Source organism: Excalfactoria chinensis, chromosome 18 (assembly GCF_039878825.1).
Source record: "Excalfactoria chinensis isolate bCotChi1 chromosome 18, bCotChi1.hap2, whole genome shotgun sequence".
NCBI classification, from domain to species: domain Eukaryota; kingdom Metazoa; phylum Chordata; class Aves; order Galliformes; family Phasianidae; genus Excalfactoria; species Excalfactoria chinensis.
This window is the reverse complement of record NC_092842.1, coordinates 6,975,497-6,991,538: the sequence shown is the minus strand read 5'-3', so window position 1 is coordinate 6,991,538 and position 16,042 is coordinate 6,975,497. Positions and strand designations below refer to the sequence as shown.

The 16,042-nt window shown below is 38.6% G+C and overlaps 2 protein-coding genes across 2 annotated transcripts in view; one reads left to right on the top strand and one right to left on the bottom strand.

Annotated features, from left to right (window-relative positions):
- TRAF1 (TNF receptor associated factor 1) overlaps nucleotides 1–16,042 on the top strand; it is a 112,438-nt gene that overhangs the window by 37,274 nt on the left and 59,122 nt on the right. The gene's annotated exons all lie outside the window — the stretch shown is intronic.
- The window catches only part of CNTRL (centriolin), a 31,544-nt gene that overhangs the window by 4,587 nt on the left and 10,915 nt on the right, over nucleotides 1–16,042 (bottom strand). Inside the window, 25 exon segments of the mRNA XM_072352916.1 lie at nucleotides 148–336; nucleotides 919–992; nucleotides 1,552–1,709; nucleotides 2,097–2,314; nucleotides 2,526–2,641; nucleotides 3,483–3,642; nucleotides 4,432–4,596; nucleotides 5,011–5,137; nucleotides 5,266–5,406; nucleotides 5,538–5,668; nucleotides 6,006–6,198; nucleotides 6,390–6,598; nucleotides 6,869–7,179; nucleotides 7,425–7,602; nucleotides 7,853–7,992; nucleotides 8,796–8,937; nucleotides 9,349–9,465; nucleotides 10,037–10,216; nucleotides 10,497–10,676; nucleotides 11,265–11,445; nucleotides 11,879–12,024; nucleotides 12,719–12,853; nucleotides 13,656–13,832; nucleotides 14,350–14,570; nucleotides 15,322–15,475. Of these exon segments, the coding sequence (XP_072209017.1) occupies nucleotides 148–336; nucleotides 919–992; nucleotides 1,552–1,709; nucleotides 2,097–2,314; nucleotides 2,526–2,641; nucleotides 3,483–3,642; nucleotides 4,432–4,596; nucleotides 5,011–5,137; nucleotides 5,266–5,406; nucleotides 5,538–5,668; nucleotides 6,006–6,198; nucleotides 6,390–6,598; nucleotides 6,869–7,179; nucleotides 7,425–7,602; nucleotides 7,853–7,992; nucleotides 8,796–8,937; nucleotides 9,349–9,465; nucleotides 10,037–10,216; nucleotides 10,497–10,676; nucleotides 11,265–11,445; nucleotides 11,879–12,024; nucleotides 12,719–12,853; nucleotides 13,656–13,832; nucleotides 14,350–14,570; nucleotides 15,322–15,475 (4,143 nt within the window).

Sequence of the window (16,042 nt, the reverse complement as noted above, 5' to 3'; positions counted from 1 at the left end):
ACAGAATGCTGAAGCTTTTCTTACTTCTACTAGAGACACTTATGTCTTTAAATGCTGGACGTTATTTGTAACCTTGCACCCAAAGCTTTTCCACCTGCATTATTTTTAGAGGCCAGGCAAAAGCTCAACAAGTCTCAGGTTATTTACCGCTTCTTGTTTGGCCAGCATTGTCTCTTTCTCTTCAATCTCTTTCTGGAGCTGCTGCAAGTGCTTCTCTCTCTTTTTCTGTCTCTCCTGGCAATCCTTACATTTCCTTACACATTTTAGGATATCTTCTTTCAGGGTTGCCTGCTCTCTGAGCAGCTCTTCCTGGTGCTTTGTATTATCTTTCAAATTCTGAAAGACAGAACAGAAGATTAATTGACATAACCGGCTGGTAAAAGCTACAGGTGTCTGACTAAAAAGGCTTCCATGTGAAAGTAACTCATCATCCCCAACCACACTGAAGATTAGCTCCTTCCTAAACCAGCTCAAGTGAATTAACAAAGTAGGAATCACCAGGTAAAATGCTAGAAGATGCACATAAGAACATAACATAAATAACAATACCCAACAATGACCACCACCAAACCCCACCAACTCACCCCTCCTGAACCACGTACTCTAACACCCCATTAGGTGCTTTTGGTAATAACAACCTGACCTGGATCAACAGCTGCCACTTCCCTTCACATTCGAAAGCAGGAAACAAGTTATCTGCTGAGGTACCTACTGTAGCCCTAATCACTGCAAACCCAGCAAGAACAAAGAAGTTAACTAGCCATTGTTTATTATCTCTGCAAAGGATATGAGTTTGAGACAGTGTGCTTAGATGGAGAAACCCACAATAAACTGACAGCAGTGATAAAAATTGTCCCTTGTTTCTGTGCATCAGTTTACTCACTGCATTAAAACCGCCTGTATTTGACCCAAACTAACCTGTTCTGCCAGCTGAAGCTGCTGCCTGGACTCACTTAATTCTCCTTTCAGCATCTCTAGTTCATTCTTTTTGTCTAGAAAAATAGTTGGTGAAAGACATTTTCAATCAGTGGAGCAACTGAACAGATCAGCATGATGGGAAAGGTGTTACAACAGAGATGTGATGACAGAAGGACCAGCACAATAGAAAGGTGCTATAAAGGAAGGGAAGAAGATTGCTCACCCATATCAGAAGATTCCAGATTTGCAGGGAAAGCTTCACCAAGGAGAGATCTCCAGGAAGAGATCCTTCCCCAGTGGCAGTCAGCCCTTAAATGGGGTCTAGGAGAGGTGCAGCCAGGCTCCACCCCTTCCAGTCACACAGATGAATTACCCTCCTCTGTGCTCCCAGGGCTGCCTGGCTGGGATTCAACAGTTCCCATACAATCAGCAATCAACAAAATAACTTTGTAGCTAAAATTTCTTGTAAATGGATAAAAATAGAAAAGTCTCCATCTTGATATATTAAATACTCTCAGCTGGTAGATATTTGAGCATGCTGATAACATCATATAGTCATTACATAAAAGAAGTTACATTAGAAGATGTAGTTTAAACTATGTTACAGCTTGAAACCTGCAGTTTCATCTTTACCTTGAAGATCTTTTTGTACAACAGCAACCTCTTCATACAGTGATTTTTTTTCTTTATTCAGTCCATCTACCTCCTGCTGCAGGTTTTTAATGTCCAACTCTGTTTTTCCTACATTGGACAACGCAGTTCCGATGCTGTCTTCAGTAGCAGCCAAGTCTCTGTAAGATGTGAATGCATACGCGTGGTTTGTTGGAGGTCCATGCTGCACTCAAAGTAGCTGCACTTCAGCAGTTTGCTTTCAACTCAAAGGGACGCTACCCAGCAGCCAGAAGAACATCACAGCTTTCTCATTCCAAGGCTGAACATTTTGCTTTTCATAACTTTTCTCACTGCATTGCCATGAGAAACACCGCTGCATTCAGTGATGCATATCTTACTTAGTTCTTCTATAGACAAACAGTAGACATGCCTAAATTAAAGCCTCCAAGTAAGAAATGACCTTCTGTAGTATCAGAGTTACAGCTATGCTTTTAACTATGATAAGCTATAATTCAAGACATTTCCCATTACTTATCATGTCTGCAGAGAACGTATCCTGCTCCCACCTTCTGGTTTGTGACAGCTTCTTTTCCAAACTCTGACAGTCCTCCTCAAGCTTTTGCTTTTCTCTATTCAGAGACTCAATATTATTCTGCAGAGTGCGCATTTGAGAAACCAGATGTTCATTTTCCTGACGGTCCTTCTGAAGGAGTTGTTCCTGCCAATCTACTTCCCCTTGCTGACACTGAAATAATCTCTGAATATTCTCCAATTTTAACTTCTCCTGGGAAAGAAAAATTGTGAGCAGCACACATGGTGACAAAATGAACACATTTATCTGCAGCAGTTTAAAACATTCCATCCACAGATCATATGCAGACTATGGTACTCCAACAGTCCAGAGAGACTGTGAGCCAGGACTTAACAGAATCACAGATCATGCATCTCTTCTTTCTACATTATCCTCTATGACAGCTATAAAGAGAAATACTTACTTCTAGAACTGCAACCTGAGTCTTCTCCAGTTCATTGACCTTTTGATCATGTTGTAGTTTCAAACCCTGAAGTTCATTATTTTCAATCTCCAGCATTTCCAGAACATGTTTCAGTTCTAATATGATGAAAGACATAAAAGGTAATTATAAAGCACATTAAATACATTCTATTCTCTAGAAAGACATTGGGGGAGGGGAGAGAGGGGGATGGGATGAAATAATGCTGATACAATCCCAGAAAAGCATACTCATTTTCACTTGGTGTGTCAGATACCACAACTGATATGTCTGACAGTATTTTACTAGACAGCTGCATGTTCCTTTATCTCCTCTTTCCTTTTCTCCTAGGGTGTTATTCCAGGACAAGTATTTGACTAGCACACAATGAAGTCAATCTTTTTCAGAGGAAGTACAGGTTTGTAAGCTGCTATTGATTACATTTCCCACCATCTGACAGCATACAACTGCCTGACGGGTAATCCTCTGTTCCTCCTCCAATCCAGATGTCTTCTGTGGATGTGCCACAAGCAGCCAGCTCCATCACACAGCACTAGCACAGAAGCTTTAGTCCCCCATGGTAGATTTGTTTTTCTCACTAAAGTGAGAAACTCAAACCCCAAGAACAAAGCAACACAAAGCACTGCCTCAACTCAAGCAGAGGGTAACCAGTCAGCTCTGTGTTGGGGTGTGAACCATTCACAGTATTTAAAACAACTGAAGAAAAGATAATCGTGCAGATCACGGAGTCACAGAATGACGTGGGTTGGAAGGGACCTGAAGGATCATGAAGTTCTAACCCCCCTGCCTGGCAGGGCCACCAAACTTCCAGATTTACTAGATCAGGTTGCCCAGGGCCCCATCCAACCTGGCCTTGAACACCTCCAAGGATGTATGTCCAGATGTACAACTAGCATCTTAGAGAGTATTTATTTTCAGTCTGCACAGAATAATATCTACCTATCTTATGCTTGTTAATTTGCCCAAGTATTATTTGAAGATTTTCTTCCTCTTTTCCGGTATCCTTCTTAATCAATGAAAGCTGTGCTCTCTTCTCATCAATTTGGACATCCAGTTCCCTCCTCTCAGCATTAAGATCTTCCAGAAGGAGCTTTATTTCCTGTGGAAATAACAGCATTAAAATGAACACCATTATTTGCCATTTATTGTTCCTTTAATTATTTATAACTAACTATTAAAATGTAAGAAGTTTACTGTCAACTATAAACTCTAGAATTGAACTGTCCAGAATATAGTTAATGGTGTAAAGAAACAAAAAAGTGATTTAACATTTAGGGTTGCTTGCAGACAATTTAAAGTACTAATCTCCATGAAGACTCTGATCTACAGCACCATTCAAGTGAACAGGTAGGCCTTAGACCAGAGCCAGAAAAAGTGTCTCCAGAGGAAAAAAAACAAAGAACAAAAACACTGTTAGTCTAGATTCTTTGTTTTTATTTTAGTACTGAGTGTATGAATCTATTAAGTCTTTCTTCCACAAGAAAGTACATAATCCATTCTGAGCAAGCAAACATGAACACAAGAATGGAGGAGACAGACAGCTGACTTACATCAGTGCTGTTGCATTTTAAACACACTGATCAGACTGATCTGCTTTAGAAGCTGCTTGCCTCAGCAACAGCACATCCTTTGGAGACTTCAATGTAATTTCATTCTCAAGGGACCAATTCTGTATTACCCAGAAACTAGAAAAGTTCTATTTCTTATTTGTGCACCTGGTCCAACCTCCCAGGCACAAAGTCATAAACTCAATTGTTCTGTTTTTCAGATTTGGGGAGGATGTAGGAAGCAAAACTACTTGTGGAAATGCTGTGATGTTTTTGTATTTCTGTTCTTTTGCTTCTTCTTCACAGATATAATGAATTGAAAACTAATTTGGAAAAGTTACTCTTATTTGGCGCTGCTTCTCCTTTGCTTCAGTCTCCCCATCTCGAAGAGCTTCTTTGAGGTCACTTTTCTTTTGAGAAATACAGTCCTGAAGGACACGGAGCTGCTCTTTCCTTTGACTTAATTGCTGCTCCACAAACAACAGCTCTTGTTGCTGAGCAGTAACCTACAATATAAAAAATTAACACCACCACACTTCTGGTTTTGTAGCTACACACAAAGAAAATAATAATAATAATAATAAATAAATAATAAAAATAAGTAATAAATGCAATACAGCTCTTCTTATTCTCAAGTGCAATAAGAACATACAGAACTCTGCAGTAACATTTATTTCCCAGTAAGGCAGGCAACACTGGGGTCAAACTTACCACAAGCCCCAAAATACAAAGAACCCCTCTCATCAAAAACAACAACAAAAAAAACACACCAGTAATCAAAATTACCTACAGTAACAAAAAAAGGTCATAGAATTAAGATTGTTGAGATAAGGCAGTCTGGAACTGAAGACACTTCACAGACCCCAGTTACAGTAACAACAATTAAACTGATACTCCTGAATTAACCAGATGCACCTTACCTGATTTTTCAGTCTTTCCAGTTCAGTTTTCTTGACCTGAAGAATGTTCTCCACTTCTCTGAGCATTTGGAGGTGATGTTCTTCATTACCTTCTGCAACTTGAATATCTCTTTGAAGCTTCTGAAGACTTACAGAGAAGGTAACAGGCACGGTTCAGAAGAAACAAGAATACATAGAATCCTTGCACAGCTAAATACATTGGACATACTGATTAGAGAAGGACATCAGTTTAAGGTAAATTTAAGATAGATTTACCTTTCAGTCAGCATTTCTATTTTCTGGTTTAAGGACTGGAACTCAGAGTCTCTTGCAGACACCATTTTGTTGATTTCCTTCAAAATACCTTCTTGTTCCTTCTTATGCTGTTCTAAATCCCTTGTATCTGCCTGTAATGATCTGCAGAAGCATTTACGCCCTTACACATTAACATTTTAACATCCTCCCCACTCCAAAAGTAGCATCTCAATATTCAAAAGAATCCTGTTCTCCTCTTCCCCATTTGATACTAATTCACAAGAATAGTGTACCTTAATTGCTGATCTGCTTTCACAAGTTTAGTGGCCATTTCCTGAGCCCTTCGCTCTAGCTCCTCTGCCTCAGTTTCAGTATGGAACAAACGCTGTTTGGCATGATTGTACTTTTGAATAGTGTCTTTAGTCTAGAGCAAAAATTGAACACTATTGAGACAACACAATCCCGCCTTACCATTTCAACAACTATAACCTGCAAGTTAACTGTCCAAAAATGACCTCCTCCTTACTTTAATATTATTCTCTTGCCCCAGAAGAGAAAAGCTTCCTCCTCTTTGACAAGAACCAAAACAGTTTCTTTTAGCTTCCATGGCTTGTTTTCAAACAGAAGCATTTTTAAAAGGCTGCAGGTTATCTATGTAAAAATAAATTACTTATACAAAAAAAAAAAAGTGAATACCTTCTTCCTAAAACAATCAACATAACACAGAAATCCTCCTGCACTTAGTTAAGGGCTCTACTTACCTTTCCCCGTGTGCTCTTGAGTTCCACATCAGCTTCTGTGAGAAGCCTATCTGCCTCTCTAAGCTCTGCTCGGCGTTTCAGAAGAGTCTTCTCTATACATTCAATTTCTTCTGCAACATCTTCATGATGTTTAAGAGATTTTTCTAACTGCAGTTCTGCCATTAAGTTTTCGGTATACCCTTCAATGAAGTCCCTAAAAGCCCAAGAAGAAAAACAACAAACTAAGCTACAATATGTCAGAGGCTCAGAAGCCTCCTGAGGTTTGTATAATATACACAACAGGCCAACAAGAACATTAATTGTATATGTGTCAAAATCTACTGTCATTGGAAGAAGTTTTACACATTTCCATTTGCTTAAACAGAACTACTGTGATATTCTTACTTGCGTCTGTTATGTTTTTGAGCTGCTCTTTGTAGCTCTGCTACTTCATGTTCCAGCTCTTCTCTTTCATGCAGAAGATCTTCTATGTTTTGATGTAATTTTTCCATTTCATTCTTGCATTTACGCTCAGCTGCCTCTGACCATTTTTCTCTGCATTTCCGGGACTTTAAATGATGCACAGTGTCTTCTAACCTTGAGACTTCATTCTCCTACATAGGACAACAAAATTAAGACCAATTGTTCTGTTTTTCTATTTCAGAGCTCCAAAACACAGAAGCAGTTACAGATAGCAGAGACCAGACCACTAACACTGAAGAAGGGCGTTCTCATCAGCAAGCTCTCTGAGATTCAGAATCTTGCCACAAGACTACTTTGAATTCTTTTAATCTGTAGAAGTGAAATTTCTTTTTCTTCCTTCCTTTGGAAAAGCATCTATTACAGGATGCTCTTAATCACAACCCTGCTACTCTGTATCTTACCAAGTCATGATGCTTGGGTACGTTGCAGTGAAGATCTCCAAAAGGAATTAGTGGGACAGTAAAGTTCGGAGGAAGAAGGCCATAAACAACCTGGGCTCCCACAGGAGGTGGACCATAGATAACAGACCCAGGAGCAATTGAGCTTCCATTTGCAGCCGCAGGAGGAGGACCATAAGCCACAGTTCCTTGGGGTAGAGGAGCACCATCTGGGAGCACCGTATAGTTAACTGTACCAGGTGGTGGTACAAAGGGTGGGTCTTTGTGAGCATGAGCTTCCTCATTTCCTTCACTGTCATCTTTTGCTCTTCCAGCTTACATACACAAGGGAAAAAAAAGAAGTTATTTTTATTCACTTCTATAAGAAAGATTTCATGAATTGCACATTTAAAATAATACAAAGTGTATATACACAGATATTTAGTTTTAGCACTGTTTTAAAAATTCACCAGAAATAAATATTAATTATTCACTCATATATGACAGAAATATTCACTATGAATTCTAAGCAAACCCACATTTACTATGTTCCTGCACACTCCGAGGTCATGAGACTCACCTTTATCAAGATTTGTTTTGTGTAACCTATTTCTGACTGGTGAATAAACCCAGCATCCTCTTGACCTGGGTAAGTCTTCCTTCCTGACCTGACTACACCCTCTTCTGGGTGGGGATGTGCCAGGACATCGTAAACCAACTCCAGAATCTTTTGTGCTGTGGGAGGCAGGAGTTGATGCCTAAGGAAAAACAGATGTGTTATTATGAGAGGATTTCTTCTAGAAATAACAAATAAATTAAATTTAATAATTATAGACTTTCTAAAGCACTGATTTTTTATTTTTTTTTCCCCCAAGAACAGGCTATACATATTCTGTCTTCCCTCATTTTAAAGCATTTTGCTGTTTTAAAGAGATAATAAAATATAACAATATTACTCATAAATTCATAACAAATTGCTCTCTACATAACAGGATATGAATTTCTGACCTGTGATGGTGGCATATAATACCAGCACCCTCTTCTTTTCAGTGGATCAGCTATACTGGTGATGTAGTCACTCTGATATGAGAGTGCATTTCTAAGTGCTGCAATTTCATCTTGTAAGTTGTCAATTTCATCCTTGTTACCTAAAAATTAATCACATGGTTTTATAAGCATGTAAAACAAATAACTGAGCCAGAAATACTGTAATCACCTGTAATTAAAGAGACAGACCAAAGCTTTCCCTCATTCTCACCATGTTAATTTGAAGCAATATTAAGAAATTTGTCAAAGAGCAAACAACTGAACCTTAATTATTTCATCATGATGTAGATACTCACTGACCCTTGTAAGTTTGTCATACAAATAGAAGTTCACATACAGGCAACTGCTACACTTTCTTCCATACTGATCTCTGACAACATGCTAGCACAGTACATTAAATAACACAATCAGCCTTATCTGAAGGGTTACTAAAAGTGTTGTTAATACAAGTTAATGGAAAGTAAATAAACGTACCGAAAAGTAAGCACAATTCCAGTGTTAAAACTGAGAAAAAATTTCCCTAAGTTCACCAAAGGTTGTGCCATGTCAGCTGGCAAAATGAGAACACCAGAAGTGCTAGGCCATTAACACCCATTTCTTCCATTCAAAAATTCAAAGAGGCAAAGACCTACACACTACATATAGGTGCACTTTGTGTGCTTCAAATACACTATACTTCAGAAAGGTTAGGTCTTGCTCTTTGTTTCGTACACAGAGAATCCACTGAAACACAGTGACTGAGGAACTGAATGTATCCTAAGTAGTGTAAGAACTACACAGAATGATTTCCTGTTTGTTTGAATAAAATCCAAAAGCTCTAAACAGCTTCTCATATTAGTGAGTATATATGGATGCAGAACAGCTTGCTTCTCCATAACTGCAGGAGATAGAGATAAAAGATTACCTGCCCCAGCGTCATCCAACAACCATCTTAAACGGTCAATTTCGGCTTTCTGTTGCTCCACGGTGTCATTTAGTTGATCAATTTCTAACTTTTGAGAGCTCAGTGCAGTCTTCTCTCCAGCTTTCTCCATTTCACGTTGAAGCTGTTTTAAGTAAATTTAAATCAAAGCAGAGCACTTCAGTTCAGTTGCAGTGAAACATTTTCAAACAATCTTAAGCTTTCTGACAGAAACACCAATTCCTCAAAATGCATGTACCACTTTGAAGCACCAAAATTTTCTTCCCATCCTTTCATATGACCGAGACCTACATATGCAGCCAAATGAAGACATTCAAATGAACAGGTTTTCTTCAAATTCAAACAACCTAGTCAGGGAGGTTTTCCATTTGTTCTTAGGCAGGTGTAGTGGGAGGGAAGAACATAATGACTTGGGAAAACTTGAAGAACAAGGCCACAGCAGGCAACTAAACATGGCCATTTCAGAACACCCATGAACTGCTCCTCATGTATTTCACCCTCCTCATATAACAGATGAAACACTGCTTCAACTTACCTGTTCCTCCTTCTGTTCTAGAAGCTGTTGTAACAATTCTATTTCTGCTTCTGCTCGGGCAAGATCCCGAGCTGCACGAGCTGCCTCAACACAGAACTCTTCAGCTTCCTCAAACTCCTGAAAATCAAATTTTACCTTTAGTTTACAAGAACACTTCACAAACTTGCAGGTGCCTCACAAAGCTTTGTGAACTGCAGACTAATGAGAAACATATCACTTGCCTGTTTTGGAAATTAAGAAAATGACAAAAATAGCCTGCATAAATTATTTCTCCTTTAACCTTACAGTCTTCCTGCAGAGTAAATTTTAGTATTTGTTAGTACAAAGCAAAAAAAAAAAAAAAAAAAAAAAAAAGTCACTTCCAATTTTTAAAGGTTTATGAACTGAATTCCACATTTTCTTTTGCTTGTTAGTCTTATGTAACAATATATTATTTATTGATCGATTTTCAATTTCTGTAGAAGATAAAACTCTGTCCCACCTTCCAACCTGCAGCAAGGCAGCTGAGTTAACTCAGACACTGATTTATAACGTTTCAAGATGAGACTCTGACCAAAGCAATAGCTCGTGTGGCAAGATAATTAAAAATAAAGACTTGAATTTAAAAGCAACAACAAAGACTGTCTTGATTATCATTAGAAAGCATGGTTTAATTATAACTAACAATTAATTACCAATGTTGATTTACCTCAGCACGTTCCTGATTAATTTTGAGAACAGTCCCATGAAGAGCCTGCAGCTGATTTTTAGCAATGGAGAGCTCAGCAGCCGCCAGTTTATCTGAAGTGATGATTGCCCTCTTTAACTCCTTCAGTTCTTTATCTAGATCAGCAAATTGCATTTGTGCCCTGGCATCTTCAATTTTTTTCTGAAACCAGGAAAGCAACAGGTTTCATGGTCATTATAAATGAAAAGCAGCACGGAATAAAGGCCTTTCCACACATCCCATTTGGTACTGTAAACATGGAACTACCATAAAAATACAAGAATAAAGAAAATTGAATTTAAGAAAAAGAAAGAAGATTATATTTAACCTCTGTGTCCCCTTCTTTCACTTGATCTTAAAAAGCAAAATAATTCACGAGTATTTTGAGATATTCTTTTCTTGAGCAACCCAACACAGAGCATACACTCATGCTTACTCCTACCCTTTTCTCCAAGTCTTCTAGTTGAGCAAGAATAGCCTCTTTTTCTTCATCTGCCTCTTGGAGCTGTTGATCAGCCAGGCCCTGAATTTCTTCCATACTCTTTATTTTTTCACGTAAAAGTTGAATTTCATTCTCTAACTGATGGACTTTGTTCTTATTCTGCCTGTTTTCAGATTTAACCTGTATGTGAAGTATGCAAGAATGAGCAACCAAAAGAAAAATTCAATTCAAATCCTCCCTATTTTAATGATTTTCAGACAAACTTTTTGAAAGCACCATTAGTAGCATATTTTAAACCTAAAGAATAGCAAAGCAGTTCCTTTTCCTAACTTTTGAAAGTGCCTAACTTTACTGGTTTCATTTTATCGTCTTCACAAGCATCTTGTCTTACAAAAAGAACAGACAATAAGTTTCACCGCTTTAACCCAAACTTCACAGCATATACAGCATGGAAAAGGTCAAGGAAAACTATTACATGACATACACTTGAGCACAACAGAGTAAGCAAAATTCTAATAACTTTATTCCTGTTCCTGTATTCCTGTTCTAACCATGATTCGCAGTGCCCTGTGCTGATCTGAGTTGTTGAACTTGCTTCTGGCAAGCAACTGTGTGCAATTTATCTGCTTTTAGTAAAATTATACTTATTTGAGAGACAGAGGAAACAAATCTACATTTGTCACAAATCTTGATCCTTCAGCTGCAAGGTACATATTTTAGACAAAGCTGAAACCATCTTACTCTTGCTTTCATAGTTTTGATACATGCCTGTCTATATTTTTCCTGTATATCTTCCAGTTTTTCCTTCTGGGATACCATTTCCTCTTGCAATTGTCTCTGTCTTTCCCATGCCTTCTCTTTTTCCCTCTGCATATCAGCTAGAATGTTATTAAACTCTTTCTGCAGATTTGCAAGGCTTTTCCCCAAAACATCAGCTGAATTCTGACATCTGAAAGAGAAGGTTCCATTACAGATAATTGTAACTTTAAATCACAATAGCAGACATAAAACCCATCACAGCCCAGTTCAATAGCACTAGTTTGAAACATCCGGTGTAAATGAATTGAGGTGCAGTGCTGAATAGGTTACAGTGCCCAATGTTATTCTGCTCAGTCTTTGTTTATTTCCATTCTTCGTAGCTTGGAACAAAGAAGGAAAAGACAAGTTCTCCATTCCTTGCAGTGAAACCCAAGAGGAATATGTATGTCGCTCAGTAACATAATTAACTGAGCTCAGGTGATATTCTCTTAAACATAAGGTGCTAATGGTCACATCTGAACTGCCCTACATCATACTCTGTAAGATGCAGCAAATGTACCTCAGTGCTCTCGTGTATGGAGCAATAACACACACAAATCTAACATTGTTTCTATTGTACTCACTTAATCTCTCCTGCTCCTGTTCGAAGCTTTTGCTTGAGTTCATTTACACGAGCTAGGACTTCCTCGGGGTGTATCAAGTTACCAACTGCATGGCTTAGCTGATTCTGAAGATCTTTAAGCTGTTGTTTCAAGAGATTATTGTCTCCCTAATAAATAAGTAAATTTGCATGTTGAAAAATATTCCAATGACAACTGAGAATGATCTTACATTTTCCTTAATGAAAGTATTTTGTTTATATAAGCAAAGCACAGTGACATCCAAAGCCTGTCCCAATATCGAAGCGCAACAGTGTTTGCAGTTGTGCCACCTTTGTCCCAGACATCAGACCAATAAGCCACACTTGACTAATGGGACCAAGACTTGAAGTTTGTTCTGCACATAGGCAATCTGTGGCAAAAATTATAGTTCTAATATCTGGTGAGGAACCTTTATATGCTGATGGCCATTTTATCCTCCGAGGTGCACGAGATGGGAAAAATGGATTTGGTGGATACAAAGGACTGAACCCAGACTTGCCACAGTGAAGAAAACAGATGCAATAAAGTCTGTTTCTTTCCCTCCCCCATTGTACACAGTTTTCTTACTGACACATACTGAATGAGGCTTGTGGGAAACCAAGATTTAAACAATTTATCAACCCCACTGCAATACAGTAGAGCAGCTCTGGCATTATTTCAAAGGTCAGACCCTGTGGTGCAGGGTCTCCAGACAAGAAATTTGTCAGGAAGAGTCATAAGCACCGCTGAACTTCAAAACAAAAATTCTTATCACTTTTCCCTAATGGCAATGAAGAAGCACAGTGCTTATCAGGTAACTTGTTATAGCAACGAATACTTCACCTGCAGTTGTTTGAACTGAGAAAGCAGCTTATAATTTTCTTGTTCCTTCTCTTCTGCTAATTGTGCTTTGGTCAGAGCATTCTCTAGAGCTTGCCTTTCTTTCTCAAGCTCAGCTTGCAGAGCTGACAGTTCCATCTATAAACACAAACAACCTTCAGATTCACTGTCCCACCTCATCACCCGTATGTGTAACAGCTGAATTTCTTTAGAGAATAACAATATAACAACTTCCCCTAGGAAAACAAGCATCCCAGGTTAACTCATCACCACATAATAGCTAGTATTTCTTCAGCATTTGCAGCATCAGTCACAATGATGTTTAATCTAGATCTAGTACAAAACTGTCTTTCTCGCTGGGAAACTAGCAGATTTACAACATAACAGAAACTTAACAGATTCCCTACTCAGGGACATGATTTAGCAGAGGGTTTTCAGTTAGGGTAGTATGGTTAGGTTGCAGTTGGACTCAAGGATCTTTAAGGTCTTTTCCAACCTGAGTGATTCTATGATTCTATGTTCTGAACCAAGATGGCAGTCCCTGTACGTCACTGCATCTGAATCTAAGAGGATCTCCAACAGTAAGTTAAGATAAAATGGGAATGTGCAACTTAAAGCACACATTGTTCTTACCCACAGCAAAAAGCTGGAATATACAAAACCAAAAAAGCTTCAAAGCTAAACTTCTGCTAGAAACAGCAGCAAAGGACAACCCTGCTTTCATCTGCTATATTTCACAAACATACAGAGGCCTCTACAAAGAGGCCACAAATACTCGCTGCAGTGCAAGGTTACATGTCCCAATGAATTGATACTACCTTCTATTCTGGGACATCCCTAAAAGAACAATTCCTTGCAAATCAACGTGGGGGGAATAGGTATGGTACGCTGCCAGCCCAGACTGACTGTCACTTCGGCAACATTACAGCTCTACTCTCACCTGGCTGAGTTGTTTCAGTCTTTCCAATTCTTCCTTTTGCTGATTGGCTTCAGTGTCTCTGTCTCTTAGCTGGGCTTCCAGCTCAGCCTCATAGGCACTGACATCCCCTTGTCCTTCTCTGAGTGATTCATTTATTTCTCGCTGCTCTTGAAGTGCACCTTCAAGCATTGCTATTTCCTGGAATGTTACATTCACATCAGAAATATGTACACAGCAGAAACAGGATTTCTTAGATTACATTGCCACTCTTCCTCTATTCTTCAGGAGCTCATTATTAACTTGAAAGCTGATATACCCAAACAGAGGCACTAAACCTAACCTCCAAATATTTCAAACAAGGTAGCATTATTACATTCCCAGGCCAAGTCAATGGCGCTGCTATGGTGGACTTCAGAAGAAGTCAGCACACAAGTTACAAAAGTGTAGCCTAAAGTGATACATATTAGTCTAAGGTATTGAGGTTTACATAACATTCCCAGGATATTAAGATGCCCCTTAAGTAACTGCATGATACATTTTAAAGACCCAATTCAGCTCCTACTATGCATGAACACATCTGACTGATGTTACCATATCAGAAAGTAATTTTGTTCAGAGAACTCTGTTTTGTCATTCCCAATTCTGGTTACTCACTTAGTCTTAAGCTTATTCTTACGTATCTCAATTTGGGAAGAAACACAGCATTAAACCTTACTTTTCTCATATTTTCAGCATCCATGACAATTATTTTCAGGCTATTTCTTTCATCTTCTAGATCTGCCAATCTTTGCAGCAAAGATTCTTTATCCTTCTGCAACTCCTTACATTCATCACTGGCCTGTTTTGCTTGATTCTTAACACTTTCTAGGTATTCCTGTAATCCAATTATGATGCTTTCTAAATCCCTTTTCAGCGCTTCATTTGTTGCTATTTGACCTGCAGAAACACAAAATGAATTCAAGGTACTGAAGAAATTATGTTTACTTACAAAACATACAGAACTGCCACTGCTAACCTTAAGCTGAGTAGGTAAACATGTAATAGAAACAAGTAACACAAACTCAAGCAGAAAACAGAAAGTCCAGGAGTTTCAAGATTTCTAACCACTGGAAAAACTGAAAAGAACCTGCAGTTCTTTATATACCTCCCTCCGTACACAAATACTTCCAAGGTAGCACTTGCAACTTTTCTGCCTAAATCATTTTTAAAAATCATATGCTTTTCTAGCACATCAACTTTCACATAGAGTAGGTATACGTTAAATATGTACATAGTAACATTAACGAAGTACCTCCCTGAAATCTGTTTTAAAATATAGAGGATAGAAGTGACGCACAGAAAAGACACTTCTGTGAAGGCTACAGTGATCCAAGTGAATCTCAGCTAGCTCAAGAACTAGCTAAGAAACTGCTTTAATGTTTCTGAAATTAGCATATTTCTGACATTGTCTTAAGTCTAAATGAAAAAGCAGCTTCCTAAGGGTACCGATATACCAGCTCTTCACTTATTCAGTTAAAAGCAGGATAATTCTTTCTGATGTAACAACAAAATTGCAGAGGGCAAGGACATATTCAATAAACAACCACTCAGCTCAGATTTGATCAAGAGCCTTGATACCTCAATGTTTTTACCATTCAATTACATTATCCTAGACACAAAAATATTGTAAGACAAACCAACAAATTACCGTCAGTGAGCTGCTGTTCCAAGTCCTTGATTTCCTCAGTTTCCTTAGCAATCCTAGAAAGCATTTCATCCAGGCGACTCTCGAGCTGTTTGTACTGTTTGTTCATCACCTCAATCTGCTGTTCTTTACTTGCTTTTTGAGCTCTCATGTGAGCCTGTAAATGACAGTTGGAAAGGCCAAGCTATGTCAGCACAGATTTTAAAGACAGCTTACATTTCAGCTCAGTTCTGCAGTATCTCACTAACACTCATAAAGGGACAAGTGCAACATATCTCGTGGTGCTTGGTTCTGTTTGTTTTCCTCTTTGCTACCTCAAAAAGAATCCCAGATAGGCAAGCAATCTGTGTGGCAAGCAGCAGCATTAGGCACAATCTTGCCCCCTTGCTAAGGCATGCTGTATAAAGGTGTGGGCTTATAAATCAGTATTCGTAACTACTGCCTTTCTTCCTGCTATATTATTTCTTCTTTCAGTCAAGAACAAACATGATTTCCCCCAGAAGCTTTATCCTGTCATCTCGCATTGCCTTTCCAGCACAACATGTCAGGTCACCACCCAAAGGAAAATACCATGAACAAGCAGCAAGTCAGGCTAACTTAATAACCAAGTTCTACTTCAAGCAGAACCACTTCTGTGTTCCTGGGAAATGCCCCTGTTCCACAGTGATTCCTTGCTCACACCAACTTTCATCAGGATTTCATATGTACTTTGTATGAATTTAAC